At 38.9% G+C, this 23,029-nt stretch overlaps 2 protein-coding genes across 2 annotated transcripts; both read left to right on the forward strand.

Annotated features, from left to right (window-relative positions):
* On the forward strand, positions 7,454-9,599 carry LOC104750353. Its single transcript, XM_010472144.1, has 7 exons — positions 7,454-7,834; positions 7,918-8,124; positions 8,201-8,290; positions 8,373-8,480; positions 8,569-8,826; positions 8,899-9,234; positions 9,309-9,599. The coding sequence occupies exons 1-7, from the start codon at positions 7,454-7,456 to the stop codon at positions 9,597-9,599; spliced, it is 1,671 nt and encodes a 556-aa protein (XP_010470446.1).
* On the forward strand, positions 17,573-17,913 carry LOC109126543 (defensin-like protein 206). Its single transcript, XM_019230213.1, has 2 exons — positions 17,573-17,639; positions 17,732-17,913. The coding sequence occupies exons 1-2, from the start codon at positions 17,573-17,575 to the stop codon at positions 17,911-17,913; spliced, it is 249 nt and encodes an 82-aa protein (XP_019085758.1).

Genomic DNA, 23,029 nt, shown 5'->3' on the forward strand with positions numbered 1-23,029 from the left:
AAACATGCCACAAGGGCCGCCACAAAGGCCAAACAAAATGTCCTAAAGAGGACCGCCACCAAGGCCAAACAAAATGTCCTAAAGAGGACCGCCACTAAGGCCAAACAAAATGTCTTAAAGAGGACCGCCACCAAGGCCACTCGTCCCGAAGGACCGTCACAAAGACCATCTGTCCCGAAGGACCACCTAAACAGGCACTCTGGCTAAACAGCCCGCCACAAAGGCCACACAATTAACTAAACAGCTCGCCACAAAGGCCACACAATGGCTAAAAAGCCCGCCACAAAGGCCACACACGGCTAAACAGCCCGCCACAAAGACCACACAATGTCTAAAAAGACCGCAACACACAGGCACACTGACTCGAAAGTCTGCCACTAAGGCCACACAAGCCCCTCCAAGGTTTTCCACCGCTAAAATGGACAAATTTTAACTCCCGTAAAACTTTCCATTTCAGGAAACTTTCCTCCAAAACCCTGTCTCATGGAAACTTTGTACCCCGAGCACCACCTCATCTTGTTACTGAGTCGCACAACCAACCATCCCAAGCGACCGAGTAAACAAGAGAGATGGTCTGGAATACCTTCCCGCTCCAGCCACGAATTACAGATGGGACCAGGCTAAACAAGCTCAAATCGCGGCTTGCTTCTCATACAACTTCTTGAACCTTACCTTCATCCTTGCCTCAGGCTCCCAAATCTGCTCCTCCACGCCATCACAGTCCCACAGGAGTCTCATCAAAGGAATCTTCTTCTTCCGAAGTTCCTTGATCCTCCTCCCGAGAACCCTCACTGGTCTCGCATCCAAAGTCATGTTAGGCTGAAGATCCTCAGGAATCTTACCCAACACCCGCTCTCCCTCACGGAGACACTTCCGCAACATAGACACATGGAAAACCTTATGGAACGCATGCATAACCTCAGGTAACTCCAGTCTATATGCCACTGGTCCAACTCGCTCAATCACTCTGAATGGACCCATATACCTCGGACTCAACTTAGTCACAGTCAATGACCTATTCGGACCCTGCAACATGGCCATCTTGAGGTACACTCTGTCTCCTACCTGAAACTCAAGATCTCTCCTCCTCCTATCAGCATAACTCCTCTTTCTATCCTGAGCCTCCTTCATGTTCAGCTTGAGAACATGAATCTTCTCTGAGGTCTCCTGAACAAAACTAGCACCAAACATGCTCCTCTCCCCCACCTGAGTCCAGCATAATGGTGTACGACATGGCCTCACATACAAAGCCTCATAAGGAGCCATCTTAATACTCGCCTGATAACTGTTGTTGTAAGCAAACTCTACCAGGTTCAGGTGATCTGCCCAATGGCCACCCCAATCCAACACACACATCCTCAGCAAATCCTCCATCGTCTGGATCGTCCTCTCAGACTGTCCATCTGTCTGAGATGATAAGCTGTACTCATATGCACCTTAGTGCCCATCTCTGCCTGAAATGCCTTCCAGAACACCGAAGTGAACTTAGAATCCCTGTCAGACACAATACTCGCAGGCACCCCATGCAACCTGACTATCTCCCTCACATACTTCTTAGCCAAGATCGCAGCTCCATCAGTCTTCTTAATGGCCAGAAAATGTGCTTACTTAGTCAACCGGTCTACAATGACCCAAATAGCATCAAAAGTCCGTGACAATGGCAATCCTACCACAAAATCCATAGTGATCATATCCCACTTCCACTCAGGAATGGGTAGACTCTTCAGAAAACCGCCAGGAACCTGATGCTCAGCCTTCACTAGCTGACACACATCACACCTCTAGACCCATCTAGCCACATCCTTCTTCATCCCGACCCAATGATAGTACCTCTTGAGATCACGGTACATCTTAGTCGCTCCTCGATGAATAGAAAACCTGCTCGCATGAGCCTCTCGCATGATCTCCTGTCTCAACTCCTCATCCTTGGGCACACAAACCCGACCATGCACCAAGATAGTACCATTATCTGAGACCTGATACTCTGAATCCACATCCTTTGAGGCATTCACCAGCCCCAAATCCTTCTCCTGAGCTAACCGCACCCTACTTAGAAGATCTGCTCTATCAACTGCTTCCAAACCCAACAGTTTCTGTGAAACAGCACACAGACTCAAAGCACTGATCTCTCCTACCAGAGACTCCATCTCCTGCTCCTGAGCCGAAGCTACCCTCCTCCGATTCAGAGCATCTGCAACCGTGTTAGCCTTACCAGGGTGATAGGCTATCTCCAAATCATAATCCGCCACAAGCTCCATCCACCGCCTCTGTCTCAAGTTCAGCTCAGGCTGAGTGAATATATACTTAAGGCTCTTATGATCTGTAAACACCTCTACCTTTCCACCATAAAGATAAGATCTCCAAATCTTCAGGGCAAAGACTACAACAGCCATTTCAAATCATGAGTAGGATAGTTGCCCTCATGCTTCCGCAACTGCCACGAAGCATAGGCAATCACCTTCCCATGCTGCATCAACACACACCCCAAACCAACTCTAGATGCATCAGTATAAACCACATAGGGTTCTCCCTGCTCAGGCAAAGCCAACACTGGCATAGTAGTCAACATCTCCTTAAGGCTTTCAAAGCCCTCCTCACACTCCTGTGACCAAACAAAAGGAACATCCTTCCCTGTCAACTTAGTCATAGGGCGTGCTCTACTTGCAAAACCTTGCACAAACCTCCTGTAGTAACCTGCCAAACCAAGGAAACTCCTGATCTCTGTGGCATTCTGCGGTCTAGGCCAATCCCTGATCGCCTGAATCTTCTCCGGATCTACAGAAACCCCCTCTGCAGAAACAATATGACCCAGAAAACCAATCTCACGCTGCCAAAAACTACACTTGCTCAACTTGGCAAACAACTTCTGCTCCCGCAGCTTCTCCAGAATTGCCCTCAAATAAACTGTATGCTCCTCAGGACTCTTAGAATAAACCAGAATATCGTCGATGAAAATGATGACAGACACATCCAGAAACTCCTGAAACACACTATTCATCAATCTCATAAACGCTGTTGGCGCGTTAGTCAACCCGAAAGGCATCACCACAAACTCATAATGCCCATACCACGTCCTGAAAGCAGTCTTCCTCACATCTGCCTCATCTATCGGTATCTGATGATAACCCGATGCCAGATCTACCTTAGAGAACCAAGTAGCACCCCTCAACTGATCCAACAACTCATCGATCCTGGGAAGAGGGTACTTGTTCTTCACAGTGACCCGGTTCAAACTCCGATAATCAATGCACAAACGGAAACTCCCATCCTTCTTCTTGACAAACAACACCGGTGCTCCCCACGCTGATACACTAGGACGGATGAATCCCTTACTCAACAAATCTTCTAGCTGCTTCTTCAGCTCTGCCATCTCTGTTGGAGCCATTCTGTAAGGAGCCTTGGATAACGGTGTCGTCCCTGGTTCCAGTTCAATGGTAAAAGGATCAGACCGAGATGGTGGTAATCCCTGCAAAGACTGAAACACATCCTCAAACTCCTCCACTACCGGAATACCACTAACCGTAGACTTCTCCACTGACTCTGGCATAGATATAGTAACCAAATAAGCCTCAGTGCTCTTCTCGATCATCTTCCCAGCCTGAATGGCTGAGATCACGAGACTCTCCGAAGTCGATCTAGTACCCTGAAAAACCAACTTCTCTCCTGGACGCTCAAACTCCACTCTACCCCGATGGCCATCCAAATGCACCATATGCTGATGCAACCAATCCATCCCGAGAATAACATCATATAGCTCCACTGGATTGATAAGCAAATCTGCTGGCCATGACTCTCCTGCGATCTGAATATCAATTCCTCTAGCTCGTCCAGTAACTCTCAGGAACTTGCCTCCCGCAACTCTGACAACTCCTGAATGCTCCCCGGGATCCCCACTGATTCCTGCACTCTCTGCACACTCCGGAGTAATAAAGCTATGAGAAGCTCTAGAATCAAACATAACATGGGACTTAAACCCGCCCACCAACAAGGTCCCTACACAAACCTCATGTGTTGAGAACCTAGCACTTTATCACATGAAAAACATAAAATATGAACCTACTAAAATTCACAAAGTTTAAGTACCATAAATTATACATGTGATCACCCCGACACTGGTTCCACTAGTCTCTGCTGTCGTGTAAACCCGTGGTGCCTGCTCAATCCGTGCCACCAGCTGACCTCCAGTGGCTGAGGATGCTAGGGCTCCAGGTGTGGGAGTTCTAGTGAGAGGAGTCCCTGGTACTGATGTTGCGGCTATGCTAGCACAGGTGTTGGAGCGGTTACCACCAGTGGTACCGGCTCAGCTGTCACACTCTGGTCCTCAGCCTTACTAACCTCTGGGACTCTGCCCCTACCACGACCACGTCCGCGTCCATGACCACGTCCGCGTCCATGACCACGACCAGCAACAGCACCATCTCTAGCCACCTGCACTACCATGAACAAAAGACTAAGCAAACAATTTCTATTATAACACAGAAACATAAACTCACCGTGGAATCACACAGTCGGCTCGAAGAGGATGTTCTAGGACTCCATGCCACACACAATTGACTAAATCACATAATCAACAAGACATGCAATCCCAAACATCACAACAGAAACCTAGTGAACCCAAACCTAGAACCGTAAGGGCTCTGATACCAAAATGAAAAGACCGACCTTTTTTTTTGAATAATAAATAATAATTATAATACAATAGATAAACTACAACTAGTGGTCCCATACCCAATAGCCAACTAACCACATTCACAGACAACAGCGGAATAACAAAACCAATATCCAATAATAATCCAATAATAATCCAATAGCAATCCAATATCATAGCATAAGCAATATCCAAATACCAAACAACAAGAAACATGGAACCAGCAATCTAGCAATGTTTCTAATGACTCAACTCTAGCAACCTAGCAATGCCAGACAACATCCAATCGAGTCTCTAGAACATCCTCCTCTTCATTGCCTTGATTCCACGATCATACTTTGCCTTTACCTGCACCGCAAACACAAATTGAGATGCATGAGTATTTGATAAACACATAAACACTCAGTGAGGCAATCCTCCCATCTACTGGGCTATACACACAAGCAACAATGATTCCAAAGTTCCAAACAGGCAACAAACAAAACAAACAAACCAGAAAATCAAACATCGTCTCGCTAGAAGGGAGGTGTCGACTGACACCAGCCAAGTGTCGACCGACACTGGCCTTGGTGTCGACCGACACTACCCCACAGTGTCGATTGATGCCCAACTTGCTGGTGTCGACCGACACCAATTGGTGTCGATCGACACTCCCTCTGCAATCGCGATCCGCTCGAAGCCGAGAGTCGAATCTCGCTCCCAAACTCCTCCCAATCGCCCAATACTCATAACCCAAGCCAAATACGTTCAAAGGAACCTGTAGCCACCAATCCCAGCAAGAAAAACACACAAAACAACAACAAACAAGCAAGAACAAGGAAATCAAAGGCTTAGATTAGCCATGGTCATGCACTCACCTCTTTGCAGGAAGATTCAGACCAATAGCAACGAATCCAACCCTCCTAGCAAGCTTCTAACTCTTTCCTAGCTCCAAATCTCTCAAGAACAGCAAGGAATCTCCCAATCTCTTCCCAAAAGCTCAAGAACACTTTTTCTCTCTTTCTTTTCCCAAAAATGATAAACGGCGACAAAAGAACTTCCCAAAACCCTTCTGGTCGACAAAACACTTAAATATCTCGGTTTAGTGGTTTTCCCTAAACCAAACCGGTCCAAATCGACAATTAAGTCGAACCAGTCGAACCAGAAACAATCAGTGTCGATCGACACCTCCTGTGGTGTCGATCGACACCCTCACCAGATAACAAAAATGGTGCGCGGGTGTTACATGCTATTACTCGTTTATGCAACTATTTCAACCGGTTATGCCAGAGTGTGATTGATCCAGAAAAGCTTATTACTCTTGAGCCTGAATTTGTAGAAACAATGTGTCAAATGGAGCGGTTTTTCCCTCCTTCACTATTCGATATCATGTTCCACCTTCCTCTACACCTAGGGAGGGAAGCACGGTTGGGTGGACCTGTACACTTTCGATGGATGTATCCGTTTGAGAGGGACTCTTTTTTATTTTTTAAATAATATTGTGGTTTGTTTTTAAATGTAAACCTAATTGACAAATATGTTCTCGGGTTGACCTGTAGGTACATGAAAACACTGAAGACATATGTAAAAAATTTTGCGAGGCCAGAAGCGTGTCTGGTGGAGGCATATTTGGCTGAAGAATGTCTTGCCTTTTGTTTAGAGTTTCTTAAGAGCACTCTACCAATACAAGAAGCCATCAACCGTAATGAAGATGTTGAATGTGATAAACATATTCTAGAAGGTCGTCCACTACAAAAACTGATGGAAGTAACACTTTCATCTAAAGGGCTAGACATAGCTCATCGGTATGTTTAAATGAATACAGCGATTATGGATCCTTATATTGAGTAAGTTTACCTCTATTTGACATTGTTAATTTGCCATCGATCAGTTAAGAATCTATGAATAACATCTTGTTAATCTTTGTGACTCAGACTGCATTTGGAAGAATTGCAAGCTACTAATTTACGATGTACAAGAGATGAGACTTATTATTGGAAACTTCATACTGACCGGTTTGCAAAGTGGATAAAAGCAAAGGTTTGTACAAATTATACTATCATATTATCACTTTCTATTCTATCTCTTTATTTATCATTGACTGGCAAATAATGTAACTTTATGTTTAGATACCTACAAACTCAGAGGGTCATTTAACCAAGCTTAGATGGTTAGCATTTGGTCCACGACCTACGGCTCAAAGCTACAAGGGATATGTCATTAACGGCCATCGATTTCATAGAGATGACGTAGAGGGAATGACTCAGAACAGTAGAGTGACATACGAAGCTTTCAGTATGTGTAGATCTAGTGCTCGAGATAGTAGACAAATGGCTGACATGGTTGTGTACTACGGAGTGATAAAGGAGATCATTATGCTTGACTATCACATGTTCCAAGTTCCACTATTCAAGTGCAGTTGGGCAAACAGAGGGTATGGTGTAAAGGAAGAAGACAGCTTCACTCTTGTGAACCTCCATATGAACCAGTCATCTTTTCTACAAGATCTATACATTATGTCATCACAAGCAAAACAAGTTTTTTACTCTAGAGAAGTTGATTCTTCATCTTGGTATGTTGTTATGCGGGCGCCACCTAGAGGTTATCATGAATTGGAGACAGAAGAGGAATTTGTTAGTGGATCAGTATCAATCGTGTAGCAAGATGTGAATAATCAAGCGTCTGATGATGAAAGTTTTTGTGTTAGGGATGACTGTGAAGGGATTTTAATATAATAATATCAACTAGTGCTCCTGTGTTGTAGAGTTGTGAATAATTATATAAGAGTTTTTACTAATGATGATTGTTGTTGTTGAAGGGTGAAACATGAAAGCAACTGAGCCTAGTGTCCGACGTAGCAAGCGCAAACAAGTTAATGAGGAAACAGAGACTGAGCAACCAGAGACGGAAATGGAGACTAAGCAACCAGAGAAGGAAACTGAGTCTGAACAACAAGAGAGGGAAACGACGCAGACTGCAAACAACAAAAAGAGAACACGAGGACCAACTAAGATGCGTAAATTGGCAAAAGATGCTATGGAGAAGGTAGATGTGGATTTCTCAGCTATTGGCAAACATTCAGGCCCAGGATCAGTGACACTTTCATCGTTTCTTGGTGCTCTTGTGAGGGAGCATGTACCGGTACTATTTGACGATTGGAGGGCAGTTGATTGTGCAACTAAGGACATAATGTGGGAGGAAATTAAGGTACTAAGTGTTTATGCTATTATGAATGTGATTTCAATATTTTAACCTAACTCAGTGTTTAAGTTTTCTGTACATTTGTGTAGGCAAGGTTTAATCTGGAGGAAGGTTGGCAAAGACACAGTGTTTTCAAACAGATGGGTGCAAGCTGGAGGGCTTATAAATGTAGGTTTGTTACTAAAATTAAAAAATGTAAGAGTGGCATTGAGAGGCTTAAGTTAAAACCAAGCAACATTCAGTCTCTATCATCTTCGAACAATTGGGTGAAGAGTAGGACATCCCCTGCTTTTAAGGTTATGTACTTATTACAATTTTCTCTTATAGTTCATTTTACTTGCTACAAGAGTAATTAACTTTAAAATACTGCAGGTTAAAAATGAGAAATACAGAAACCTAAGGAAGTCTCAAATTCTTCACATAACCAGCTGTAAGGGCATGTTTCGTCTATCTATGGAAATGGTATGTGTGTCTTTCTCGTGTATATTGCACGTTTAAAGTGTCAAGCTTGTAATGGTTACATACTTTGTTAAAACTTTAATAGAAGAAAAAGAGTCCTGACCCAAGGAAGGTTACAAGAAGTAAGGTGTGGTTAGCTGGACACACTCACTCTGATGGGAGACCTGTGAAGCCAGAATTTCAAGATACAATTGTAAGAATAGTTCTTTGAGTGTTAGCCAATATATTTTTATTTTAGAATCATGATAAACTGGTTAACTGATATTGTTCACTAATATCAGGAGAAGATACGATCAACTGATAGTCAAATGGACTCCACCACTACTGAAAATGTAAGAGAAGACGCTATCAGTCAAGTTTTAGGGAAAGATAGATATGGAAGAGTTAGAGGGATGGACAGAGGGATTAGTCTAAACAAGCTGGAGTATATTAACGCTAGAGACGCACATGTTCAGAAGCTTGAGGCTTCACAAGCTGAAATGCTGGGCAAGATAGTAGAATTGCATAATGATGTTCGTTGTTTACTATCTGGAAGAAGGGTAAGTTTCACACTTGTTTTTTGATAATGGCTAGTAATGGGTAATGTTTAATTAACCAATTCTGTTTTTCAGCCATCCGGTGTAGAGTTCGATGCTCAGTCTAATGTTTCAATCACAAACAAAGGAGGAATTAAGTGTAAGATATTGGCTTGGTGCGGGCCAGAAGTTGTTGTGGGGGAAGGGGAATTCTGCTCGTCTGACCCAAACTATATGATTGGTCGTATTCAACTCGGTCCAGACGCAGCAGCTATTATTGCTCACACTGCTACAAAGCCAGATGCATTTGTATGGAGGCCTACCAAAACGCTTTACACCATTACTGAAGCTATCGGACTTGAAATTCCTTGGCCAGCTGAAAGGCTAATTTTGGCTTCAGACAACATCTCCACAACGGGACATAAGCCTGAGGTAAATTCTCGAAGTATATCATATTTTATAGTTCATATCATTGTGGATAGTAACTAATATATGAATATCTTTAGGCATCCGATGAAACAAATGATAAATGCAACATCTTTGCTTGGAATGTAACTGAAATTATTGGTGAGGGTGTAATTTGTTCAGTTGACCCAACTGACAAGGTGAACCATATCACTCTGGGTCCTAATGCTGCAATTGTTAAGGTTCTCACGGTGATTCATCATGATGCTTTTTTGTTGAGACCAAGTATTGATATGGCAGTACTTGGTGATGTTCTAATTGAGACCATCGCATGGCCACTTGATAAGATTGGATGCGATGCCAACACATCTGTACCAGATGTTTCAGCATAATCATCACATGAGGTTAATATCTGCTTACTCTGTTTTTCCTTCATTTTTAAGACGTTACTAGATATCTGATGGATGTATTTGACAATTTGTCCACCAGGGTACAACTAAAAGCGCTAGTAGCACAAGAAGTTCCCAAAAGAAATGTATCTTGTTCGATTGCAGCGGTTCCGGAGAAATTGTTGCAGAAGGTCATGTTTGTTCAACTGACCTAGATGATCGAGTAAACTTCATCCCATTAGGTCATAATGCTAGCAAGGTTTAGGTAGATGTGTCAAAGAATGAAGATGCTAAAGTGTGGAGACCAAATTCTGAAATCGAGTGTGTTGCTGATGCTATAGGTACAACGGTTGCTTGGCCTAATGACAAGATTGAATTTAAGTGATGCAAGAACTTGTTACATTGTGTTGTTTTGAACCTCAAACTTTTTGCTTTTGTGTTACTGTGTGAGTGGCCTTTTGTAATACATTTTGATACTATTTAAAATTTGTGTTTTATCAGATTTTCCCAATTTTAATTTTGTATAAAAGACCACTAAATAATAGCATTATGATAATGATAAAAAAATAAAAATAAAATTTTTTTTAATAATCTTAATAACAAAAGAAAAATGCTATTCTATACTTTTAAATTACACACGTAAAACGTTATTATATAATTTAATATTGCATAGGAAAAAATGCTATTATAAAGTATAATATCGCATACAAAAAGCGTTATTATAAACTTATATATTGAATAAAAAACCGTTATGTTAAATGAACCTAAATATAGCGTTTCGGAAAAACGTTATTAAAAGTCTCATACTTTTTATAACGGGCGTATAGACAACGTCCGTAAGAGCGCTATGGAATCCTACCATAGCGGATATGACGCGCTATTAATACTCACTTTTCTTGTAGTGGATGCATCAGGCACCCCATCAGAGATCTTAGCAGAGCTTCAGCCAGATTTTGTAGGTGTAATCCAAGGTTGCTCATTGATGTCAGTAGAATCCACAACTGGAGCAATAGTCGTAGAAGTAGAAACCACAGCCACCGGCTGTTCCGTAGATAAACGAGGTGGCAAAACAGTAGAGGTATCCGGAGCCTTCGCCGTTTCACAGGCTAGAGCTGAGGATTTGAGCTCCAAAACTAGACTAGATGCATCTCCAGATTGCCCATCAGCAACTGTCACAGAAGACGCAGAAATACTCACGGCAGAGAGGCATGATTCCTTGCGGTGCCCCCACTTCTTACAGAAGCTACATCGTGGTGGTAACCACAGGTAAGCACACTGTACGGTTGTATCCAACTCGCCTTCTTCCTCCCCCGTGAACACATACTCCACCAGAAGTTCTTCTGTCAAACCCGCTTCAACCAAGATGTGAGCCTCATCAAAGCTAACGCAAGTATCCGTTTTTGGATGCAGTCTGATAGGTTTACCAACAACACTGGACAAAAACTCTAGACCCTTATCCGTGAACATAGTGGGCGGAACATTGGTGAGAGTAACCCACAATGGAATCGACTTCATTGCTGGCTGCGTGTCTTCCGTGAATGGAGATCATTTCGACACTATCATAGGTATATCTGTAATATTCCACATTCCTCTATTCAAAATTCGATTGCGCATCCCCTCATGCCGGATTGAAAACTTCACTGTGGAATCATTCACTGCATAGACATCTATGAGGGAAGACTTGTCTCCCAAACGCCAGATCTTGTTCACAATCATGTGAATTTTCCCAACATGTGGAGCCTTCATATTCAAAAACCTCCCAATCAAAAAATCTTCCCAAAGAGGCTTCGCCCCAAAAAACACCTCTTTTGGTACTACCACCTTTGCCTTTACATCAACCTCTGAAACAAGAAACTTCTGTTGAGTGAACACATGCTTTTTAGTTACATGAAGCTAGGTACGACTCGCTGTCTTATTTCCCCTTCTCTGAATCTGAGACGAGCCCTCTTGAGACTGCCCCACAAAACCGCCAGAGATATCCCCAGAACCAGGTTCATCCTGCCGAATCACCTCCACAAGACTAGTAGCCCCCACCGGAGAAGAGCCCCGCTCCGGGAGAACCACAGTCTGAGCCGGAGAAGCCGCCGCCAACACCAAACGTGCAAAGAAAGCCAAGAAACCCTAATCGCCTTTGTGATCACCTAATCGCTTTGAAGGATCCCTGTCGGAAACAAACTCTGAACATGTCTAATCCAACACCTCACACCATGGAGGAGGAACATGAGGCCTATCTTCGATGGGATCATGTGGCTGGCTTGGAGGAGAAATTCCTTAAACAGACTTCGAAGCTACATTGGCTAAAGGTGGGGGATAAGAACAATAAAGCTTTCCACCGGGCTGCTGCAACCAAGAAGGCTGTGAATACGATCAGGGAGATACAATGTAGTGATGGCTATCTGGTCAAGGGGGAAGATACAAAGAATGAAGCTGAACATTATTTCCGTGAATTTTTGCAGCTAGTTCCAACGAAGTATGAGGGCTGTACAGTTGATGACCTCCAACGGCTCTTATCGTTTCGATGTTCTATGGAAGATCAAACTATGCTCACTTCTGTGGTAACTAAGGAGGAGATAACAAAGGTCTTTTTTTCTATGCCTAACGACAAATCACCTGGTCCGGATGGATTCACGTCAGAGTTCTACAAGGCCACATGGGATATAATTGGTAATGAATTTACCTTGGCGATTCAATCTTTTTTTGCAACAGGTTTTTTACTTGAAGGTATCAATTCTACCATACTTGCACTTATCCCTGAGAAGTTGGAGGTAAGAGAGATGAAAGATTATCGACCTATTTCGTGTTGTAATGTCATTTATAAGGTCATTTCAAAAATACTAGCCAATCGGTTGAAGTTGGTTCTGCCTAAATTCATTGCTGGTAATCAGTCGGCTTTTTTACAAGACCGTTTTCTTATTGAGAATGTCTTGCTTGCAACTAAGCTTGTGAAGGACTATCACAAGGAGTATATTGGTAAGGCGTTTGATTCTCTGCAATGGTCTTTCCTCACCAACACCCTCTCTGCTTTACATTTCCCTCCACTTTTTATTCATTGGATCAAGTTATGTATCACGACTGCATATTTCTCGGTTCAAGTTAATGGCAAGTTAGCTGGGTATTTTAAAACTACTAGGGGATTACGGCAAGGTTGTTCCTTATCACCTTATTTATTTGTCATCTGCATGGATGTTTTATCAAAAATGCTAGATACGGCAGTGGGGACAGGTAAATTTGGCTATCATCCGAGGTGTAAACCTCTCGGGATTACTCATTTGAGTTTTGCCGACGACCTTATGGTCCTCACAGATGGCAAACTTCGATCCATATAGGGCATTACTGCAGTCTTTGGTCAGTTTTCTAAGTATTCGGGGCTTAAAATCAGTATGGAAAAGTCTACCATGTATCTCAAGGGGCTTAAAATCAGTATGGAAAAGTCTATCATGTATCTCACAGGTGTTCCAGATGCTACTCGCCAACGAATTGCAGAACGTTTCTGGTTTGAACAGGTACATTTGCCAGTTCGGTATCTAGGTTTGCCATTGGTTACAAAGCGCTTAACACTAACAGATTACACGCCCTTACTAGAGCAGGTGAGGAAGCGCATTGGTTCTTGGACATCACGCAACCTCTGTTTGGCAGGCACGTTTAACTTGATCAGTTCGATTATCTGGAGGACTTGCAACTTCTGGTTAGGTGCTTTCCGCCTCCCTCGCTCTTGTATTCGAGAGATAGACAAGATTTGTTCAGCTTTCCTTTGGTCAGGAGCGGATATGAATCCAAATAAGGCTAAAGTTGCATTAGGAGAAAGTGTGTTCACCATTAACTAAGGGTGGACTTGGATTATGGAATTTGAAAGAGGCAAATGATGTTTGTTGTCTACGACAAGTATGGCGAATTATATCTCGAGGTACGTAACTCCTTATGGGTAAAGTGGGTCACGCGGTATTTGTTGCGGAATGACTCGTTTTGGGTGGTTAAAGAGACTGCAACAAACGGCTCCTGGATTTGGAGGAAGATTCTAAAATAAAGAGCAGTTGCACACTCTTTCAGCAAGGCTGAAGTGGGGAACGGGCGGATGAAGGCAAACAAGTCGTTAGAACGAGGAATCATACTCTTTTTCCTCACTCCGGGTTTGTCCCACGAGGTTTACCGGAGGAGGTTTTAACGAGGCTAGGAGCTTTAGCGCAAACGTTTGAAGCCAAGACGTTCCCGCGCCAAGGCCGAAGATGTGTCTTTGTTTTTACTTATGCTTTGCGTTTTGAACAAACTCTAGAACTTTCTCCTTTGTAATGTTAAGTAGAGTGACGTGTGTGGTTGTGTTTAAATCACTTAGAAGACCGATGTGTTCTATTTCAAAGAGAACACGTCAAGGGCATTGTGTGCAGACCATTGCAAGTCCGCGTGTCCCTAGTCTGTTCTAAACCTAGCTCTATTTAAACTCTCTCTTATTTCTTGTAACCTCAGACTTCAATGAAATAAAAACATTTCCAAAGAGAGATTCTTTGACCCTTGTCTCACTCCTTTCTTTAGAATCAATCCGGGATTGATCTACCAAGAGAACCCTAGCCGACCTCGAACCGGGCTCGCCGTCGCTAGTCTGACCGTATTGTGGGGTGAGTCATTCCTCACGTGTCGTCATTCGATCCATCGTCGATCTCATCTCCCCTAGCCAAACCGTCCATCTTTTCGCTAGCCGTTCCGCAATTCTACTGAACGTACCGTACCATAGCCGCTCGACCACGTCGAGTCCAGAGTGCGAACTTTCGAACCACTCGTTTGTTTGCCGCGAAACTCGGTTTCCATCGTTTGTTTCCTCTATAGAATCGATCCACCGTGCCTTGTCCGAGAGAAGTTGCTCCTAGCTCGATCGGCCCGAGAGCACTCGTTTCTGTCCGAACCGCGAGACGTCCAACGTTCGCATCAGGTCCTCTCGTCCACATACCAGAGTCGAACAGAGAATTTTGATATTATGCTTTGGCGTGGGAAGAATGACAACTTCAGGGCAAAGTTCTCCACAAAGGAAACCTAGCACCACATTAGAACTTCATCAAACACGGTTCCTTGGCACAGAGGAGTATAGTTTACTCATGCGACACCAAAGTTTTCATTCTGCCTATGGTTAGCTGTACACGACCGCCTAGCCACCGGTGCTCGTATGGTTAGGTGGAATAGGGGAGCATCAGAGTTCTTTGGTCTGTGTCAGAACTGCATTGAAACACGCGGCCATCTCTTTTTTCCTGTGGTTTTGCTTCTGAAATTTGGGCTTTGAGTACCCCTTTAACCAGATAAATACAACCGATTGGCAGACGCTTCTTGGCCATGTATCGGCTCTTACTCTGGATTAAGTTGAAATTTTTGTCACTAGATACATCTTCCAACTCACGGTTTACACTATCTGGAGGGAACGAAACGGAAGGAGACACAGAGACACACCTCATACCCCTTCTCAACTCATTAAGTGTATTGATCGACAGATGAGAAATAAGCTCCTATCACTTCAACGGTTAGGCGATCGCCGGTACGACCAAGGATTACAATTCTGGTTTACCTCAAGAATGTGACTGTCAATTGCTTCTCTTTGTTCTCAACCTTATTATACCTTATAATGCACTACTTGTAAAAACGTTATTTATTTTAAATATAATTTAACATTAAATTAAAAGAAAAAAGCTTTGCTTCAGTTTATGTGTCGTTTTTCATTGTTTCTCCTTTCCGCATATTAGTTTGCATTATATTCATTTTAATTTTAAAAATTAAATTAAATTATTATTAGACAGACATAAAAAGGTAATTAATTTACGCTTATATATGTCCCATTTTGTTGGTAAGTCGCACATGAGATTATTAATTAATGATATAGTGTATATATTCATAAGATGCTTAAATGTCAAGAGAATCGATATAGTGTCGCCATGATTGCTGTGCTGTAATGCAGCTGATACCCTAAAGATTATTAATTAATGATAATGAAGCCAAATCGTTTTCATTGTTGGATTGAAAAAATGCCCAGATTCGTGCTTACTCTTTCCATGACACAACAATGTCATTTTTAAACAATAGTTAGTTACAAACTAACGAAAAGAACTATTATAAGAAATTAGTTAGAGAGATGACCAAAACAATATCTTCCTTTTGGTTGATAATTTTAAGAAAGTGCATGATTAAAAAAAAGGATAGACTATGAAAACAAAATGTAATGAAAAAGACGGCAATGCACAATGTGGCGACATTATGAACTAGGGAAATCCTGAAAGAAGAGGAGGGATTAATCAAACAAGAGTATAACACTGGAACAAAATATTGAGTATAAATAAATCATCACACCTATGGATTTGTATCATCAAAGTTTAAATTTTAGTGAAAAGAAAAAAGAAAAGGCAAAGCAAAACCAAAAGAAATGGCAAAATACCTCAACTCCATCAGCTTTAGCGTTCTCTTGGTTGTCCTCGTGATGGCTTCAACCGGTATTGATTGAACCTAGTTCTCTATTATACTATTCAGTTGTAATCTTGTGCTGATGATCTTTTTGATGAATATTTTAGCATCTAGGAATCCTCAAGAGCGAGGCTGGTACTAATTGTCCCGGTGGGTGCTCTACTGCCTCTGAACGTATGTTCTTAGGCGAGTGCGGACCTGACCCATACACAGGTACAGAAGCTGATTGCTGTACGTGTTGCAAAAACAACTACAAGACTTCTCCTAATGTACCATGTTGGTCGGCTGTTGAGGGAACCATCAAACATTGCCATTGCTACAAGCATGTCTGAATTAACCTCCTATAATTACCAAGTGTAACTTTTGTTTCCATTTGGTGTGAGGACATGACATGTGTGTATGCTTACGTTCAAGTTTTTTTTGCTTCAAAATGTTTGTTTCTACTCTTGTGTCATTCTGAATATATACTGAAGGTTTTTTCGTGTTATACTATAGCTCCCTTACCGCTCTCAGTCAATTTAATTGCTTCACATCCTTAATTTTTTTACCCTTATAAAAGACATATTGATGAAACGTCATTTATGTGTAAAGAAATGATTGGGTACGCAAATGTTAAGATGTAAATATTATTTCAAAGACTTGGCGACAAGGTTGTGTGATTAGGTCTGTCTATTAGTAAACTAATATCACAATTCAGTTGTAATTAAGTGGGCAAAAATTGTTAGCGAGATTACAAAAATAAATTCATTATTCATCAGATTTTTTTGAGGAAAAACCTGAAAACACTCTTTTTATTTATTTATGGATAATATTAGTAGATGTTCAAGTTTTATAAAAAATTAAGATAATAACTATGAATTTTTTTTAATTAGAAAACGATTATGGACCCAAGATTTAAAAAGGGTGAATTGACAAAATCACCCTTCTTTTATTTTAGAATTGGAGTGAATAAAAGAAATATTGGATGGCCAATACGAAAAAAAAAAAAATTTGTATTGTGACATTGGAAAATAGCGTGTAACATATAAAATGAAGGCGTCTTTATAGTAGAACCCAATAACATGTTCATTATATAGAAAACATAACATATTTTACAAGCAAAAACATGATATTTATGCTTTCATGTTTGTTAAAAAGATTAAGACATTACGAGACAAAGCATTGAAAAGTTGAAGTATATGAGATAGTGTCGCCATATTTGCTGAAACCCTAAAGTGAAGCCAAAACTCACCATATTCATGACAATATATAGAAAAAGAAGAAAAAAAAAAAGGTAAAGAAAAATTGATTATACAAAACAGCGACGACTTTTCTTTTCTTGATAATATAATATAAGACAAATGCATGACTAAAAAATATAGACTTCAAAAATATATATCCTAACGAACGAGAGCCGGCAATGAAAAATTATGGTGACATTATGAACAATTATTCATAAGTTACAAAATTTTGAATATAAATAGACCACCACACCTATGGATTTGTATCATCAACTTTAAGTGATCATACAAAGCCGACAACATTTTTTTAGGAAAACGAAAGAAATGGCAAAGAACCTTAACTGTGTCAGCTTCACCGTCCTCTTGGTAGTCCTCTTGATGGCTTCCACCGGTATACATATTTATCCGAGTTTTCTAATATACTTTTCAGTTGTCTTTTAATTATCTTGTGCTGATGATCTTGATGAATATGTCATCTGGTAGAAATTTTGAAGACCGAGGCTCAAACATGCTCCACGTTCCTCGACGAGTGCGGGCCAGAACCGTTCCTAGGTACAAATGCTGATTGCTTTAACTGTTGCAAATACACATACGGATGTCCTCCAGCATGTAAAGGGCTTGTTGAGGGAAGCGACAAACACTGTCACTGCTACCAAAATCCCTAAGGTTTTGATATAACCTCATACAGTTACCAAATGTAACATTTCTTTTCTCATTTGCTGTAAGGACAATGACATGTCATTATGTTTATGTTCCTTTTTTTTGCTTCCAAATAAAAAATAGCAAGGGTAAAGCTTATCACTGCTTCCTTGTAAGCTCATGTCGTGTGCACTTTTGTTTCATTTTGATTACTAAATTTGTTTTATGTTTGTGTTTCTCATTTCATTCCCGTCTACATTCAAAATTTTGTCGGCCGAAGAAATGATATATAATTTTTTTACCTCATCACTGTAAATTCAGTTTTTTAAGATGCATGTTTCATGTCATCCCAATCATGGATTTTTTTATTTAGAACTCCTCGCATTAAGCCAATGCAATTGGGTGCGCCGCGTTACAATAACATCTTGAATTTCTTCAGGAATTAAATTAGTATTTCCCTATATTTGTCCAAGAAAAAGCCTTGCAATAAATGGACCTTTTAGAAGCTTGCATTTTCCATTTGGAGTGCAATTGTAATGCCCATACTTAGTCTTCACTCCACTTCAGGCTCGACTTATCATACGAGCAATAAATCCTCCATTTACATTCCCCTCCAATACCACATTTATAGAAATTTTTTGTATTATCCCATCTATCTTGTTTAATGTTTCTTGCTTTGCTCAAAGCATAGTCCAACACAGCTGTTTTGAACTCATAACCTGTATAAAATGCTTCCCACAACTAACTTATCTTATATTTTCCTTCTCGTTCATCTGAACTCTCTGGAATTGTATGTTGCTCAATAGATATCTCATCAAAAAAGTAGATCAGAAAGGTTTTTTAAAATTGCCCATAATAGGAAGGCTTTGAAACTATCTTGAAACGGGTTTAGCTCGCCTTTTTTGTCTATTTTGCTCAAAAATCTATTAAATCTTCTTTGGAGCACAAATGCTTGGAAATGGCCTTGAAGCTACTAGTATCACGTCTAATCCTGTATGGGAAAAAATACGATGTAATTAGCCTGCAACATTGGATGTGCATTTAGGGGTTACTTAGCAATGTGATATTTTTTCACTTATAGTTTATTTACAAGAATTGCTAACTTTCGTAAGGAAGAAGCTACGGTTTTCTTAGTAGTTGTCGAGTGTAGGGTTCTTGAGTGCCAAAAAAAGAGTACCCCCTCCCCCCTTGTGTAACGCCTACGAATCGGAATCCTGATTTCGGGTGTGCATCGATCGATGCAGGCTGTACATCGGTCGATGCAAGGTTCATTTTATGCGGAACGACTAAGTGAAACGCTTGTTTTGTTGTGTTTTTGGGTTTGGAAACCCTACAGTCAGGTATAAAAGGAGTAAGCTCGACGTGTTTGAGGGTTTTAGCTGTTCTTGTTGTTCTAAAAGGTGTGAGAGAAAGAGAGTTCTCGAGAGTCTTGTTTGTGAGTTTTGGTGCTTTTTCTTGAGAGATTCTTCTGTGGGAATGGAGATCCGAATTTGGGGAGAGTGTTGGGGCTTGCTGTGGTGTGGTTTCGTGCTTTTAAAATCAGAATCTTCTTGTGAAAAGTTGAGTGCATGACCATGACTTATCTGAGCATGAGATCTTTACGTGTTTGTGTTTTTTCTGTGATTTGGTGGATTGATTCATTGTTGGTTGTGATTTTCGTGTTTTATGTGGTCTGGTTTGGTTGTGGATGTGTTCTTAGATGAATGATGGTGTTGGAGGACGAGTTGCGGTTGATGACGGCGTTTGGTTTCGACGCTAGGGCAACTGTATCTATCGATGGAGAAGCTCTAATTATCCTAGAAATATATATATATATATATATATACTAGAAGTAGACTCGCGCGATGCGCGAGATAACTTTATAATAATTTTAACATATTTTAGAATCTAAATATTTAAATTTTTATATCTTGTGTTTCGATAAATTATCTTATGTTTGTTATTTGTTTTGTTTTTAAATAAGTATTCTCAGTCACTTAAACTGAATGACTATTGATTAGTTAAACATTAAACTGAATTTTTTGTTAATATGAAAGGTTACTTTAAAATATTTAGTCTGTATCCCACAATATATAGAGCTCTTCATGTTTTGATGCACAATCAAGACATACAAACATTTTTTACGTTGAGAAAAAGAACATTGATTACGTATAAAATAAAATGCGGCTGAACATGGACATTATGTGTTAGTTTGTCCGCTTTTAACATAATCTATAAAACATCAATATCTTCTAAAACCAGACACTTCCAAGAAGGGCGAGACTGTGACTTGAATTTCTCGAATATCCTCTTCTTGAGCTGAAACTCATGCTTTTTATTCATTCTCTGTGTAATTAATTTTATTAATTAGATAACTAACGGTAACATAAATAATTGTGATATTTATATATTTACCGGCATGCTTCACATATGCTTAAAAGTTTTATTATAATAATTTGAATGTTTTAGCAATAAAATATTTTAACCTTAATGAATTATACAAATGCCTTTGAAGGCATTTGTGTTCTAGAAGTAGAATTCTTTGTGTTTCTTGATTAATTGTATTTGGAAAAGAAAGTTCTCTGTTAGATATTTCTATATTTTTATCACGTATTTTATATCTATTGAACATATTAAATGCAAGCTCAATTTTAGTTTAGGAGTTAAAAAATGTTATTAATATATATTGATATATTGTTATATCAAATAAAAATTGTTTTTTTTCTGTGTTCCTTTTCTTTTAAAATATATATACATATATATATATATATATATATATATATATGTTGTATTATACTCAAAATAACCAACAAAAAAGAGTAAAAACATATCATCGTATTATCGAGTTACTTCTTTTAGTGTTAACTGCATAACCTAAGAGCACCAAATATTTTTTTTTTTTCTTCTATGTTTTTATTTCTAAAATCATGTGATGGATGGAAGAAGAGATAACTAAAATCTTCCTATTTCTCCAAGATATTGTCTCTCTCTCTAGAATGCAATTGGGATTAGCTTAGGATGATCTTTGGATCTTTCGACTTGCACACATGGTCTAATCCCATTGCCTTGCTCTGCTTGCCGATAAGAACTATCATCACATCATCAACAATCGATCATAGCTAGGATAAATAATGGAACATATGAGAAGAGAAAATAAGTGCATACATAGTATAACCCAAACAATAATGTTGTGAAAAAAATATAGATGTTAATCATATTGTAAGAAAATAATTAAGACTAAATTGTGTAAGAAAATAAAAACTGAATTTGGAAGAATCACATGGCTTTGGAAACCCATATCATGAGATATATATCACTTAGACGTCCAAATCTTTCTCGATCCTAAACCCTAAACCATCGCAAAACATTTCTCATCAGAAGTCATAACCTATAAATAAAATAAAGGACCATGGAAATGGTTATCGGAAAGAAAGTTAATAAATACATACAAACACGGTTGTAACGTTAAGGAACAATTTTAAAGTAATAGTTCGAAACAGTTAATATTTGTTTAAACTCATTTTCATAGGTAATAAGTAGCATGGGTAATAAGTAGCATAAATATTTTGAGTAATATATAATAGGGTTTATGAATTATGATCTAAAACTAATTTTTTTTTTATTAAAAATTTATCAAACGGATCGAAAGAAAAAAAATTGCAAAATAGGCATTTGAAACAACATTTACAAGTGAGAATGTGGTATGTGCCTAAGACCTTCTTCATCTAAATATTTCTAATGAATAACTACATTTCACATGGACACTTCTATATATGCTCCAAAATTTCGACTCAACTTATTTATTTCAAAACCTACAAATGTCGCATAAAAAAAAAAGTTAAATATTACAAAATTTAGAAAATTATGTGTGAGGTAGAATATGATGTTTGGTGAAGACTTTGTCTAGCTATTTATAGATAATTTTTTAGTAGTATGAGAGGTTTTTCAGTTTTTTTTTGGTCAAACATGATGAGAGTTATGGTTACATTTCAAAGAATATATTTACCATAGGTTTTGTCTATGTTTTTTTTTTTTTCTTTTTTTTTTTGTTAAACACAAATTGTATTGAAGTTAATACATTAAAGTGTATTCATATGATGAAAGATTTGTTTCTAAATTTTTTCAAACATCATGAGAGTTACATTTTAAAAAATTAATATGCAATAAATTGTGTTAATGACTACTATTAAAGACAAATAAAATATCATATTGTTTTATATCTTTAAATTATTTTAGAATAAATTGATTTGATCTCTTGGCACAAAAACTGTGAAACAAATATTATGAATTTTTTGTCAACAAAAAATTATTATAATATTATAATATTTTTTATAGCTTGAAATTAGAAAAAATTTAATAATCATCACATTATATTGTTCCAAAATTATGATATTAATATTTAAATATTTAATTATTGGAATTTTATTTTTTCCAAAATTATAATATTAATATTTATATAAAATATTTATAAATGATAACTATGCGAAATTATAATATTATCTTAATTATATAAAATATTGATAAATGATATCTATATATAATTACTAAAAGGACATTGTATATATAAATGTCAATATATTTTTTAGTAGAGAAATATCGTTTAAATTTACTGAAAATGAAAAATAATGTATGTAATTTTGAGAAAAAAAAATAAAGAATTTAATAATTGAGAAGTGAAGATGTAAACAATTTCCCACCAATTGGCTCGTTTGAGCTGATCTTTTGTTAACAAAAAAAAATTGAGAAGTGAAGACATGTGTCAAAAATATACGCTGCCAAATGTCGTCATTTTATGCAAAGTTAGGAGAAAACATTCTCATATTATATAAAATATATATATATATATATATATATATGGTATTAAAATATTCTCTTTTTTTGAAACTTGATATGGAATCTAATTATCTTCTTTATCAAAACTACTTTTAATTGTCATCATCAGAACATATCTTCAGAGTATACATTTAGTTATGAGGTAAAAAAATAACTATTAGTAGACAAAATAGACGGTGGTGATGCAGTTGATGACGATGCAGAAGAGAAGATGATACACTTCTTGCAAAGTTCATGAATCTCGTCAGTGACAATTTATAGAATAAAGTCATAATACTTTCAGAATTTCTTTGAAAAGAACTGTTTAAAAAATTAATACAAATGTTTTTA

This window comes from Camelina sativa, chromosome 2, assembly GCF_000633955.1.
Source record: "Camelina sativa cultivar DH55 chromosome 2, Cs, whole genome shotgun sequence".
Taxonomy (NCBI): domain Eukaryota; kingdom Viridiplantae; phylum Streptophyta; class Magnoliopsida; order Brassicales; family Brassicaceae; genus Camelina; species Camelina sativa.

Coding starts and splice junctions, on each gene's coding strand:
- LOC104750353 (XM_010472144.1), top strand. CDS start 7,454: ATGAAAGCAACTGAGCCTAGTGTCCGACGTAGCAAGCGCAAACAAGTT. Junction 7,835..7,917: donor TAATGTGGGAGGAAATTAAG/GTACTAAGTGTT, acceptor ACATTTGTGTAG/GCAAGGTTTAATCTGGAGGA. Junction 9,235..9,308: donor CAACGGGACATAAGCCTGAG/GTAAATTCTCGA, acceptor GAATATCTTTAG/GCATCCGATGAAACAAATGA.
- LOC109126543 (XM_019230213.1), top strand. CDS start 17,573: ATGGCAAAGAACCTTAACTGTGTCAGCTTCACCGTCCTCTTGGTAGTC. Junction 17,640..17,731: donor CCTCTTGATGGCTTCCACCG/GTATACATATTT, acceptor GTCATCTGGTAG/AAATTTTGAAGACCGAGGCT.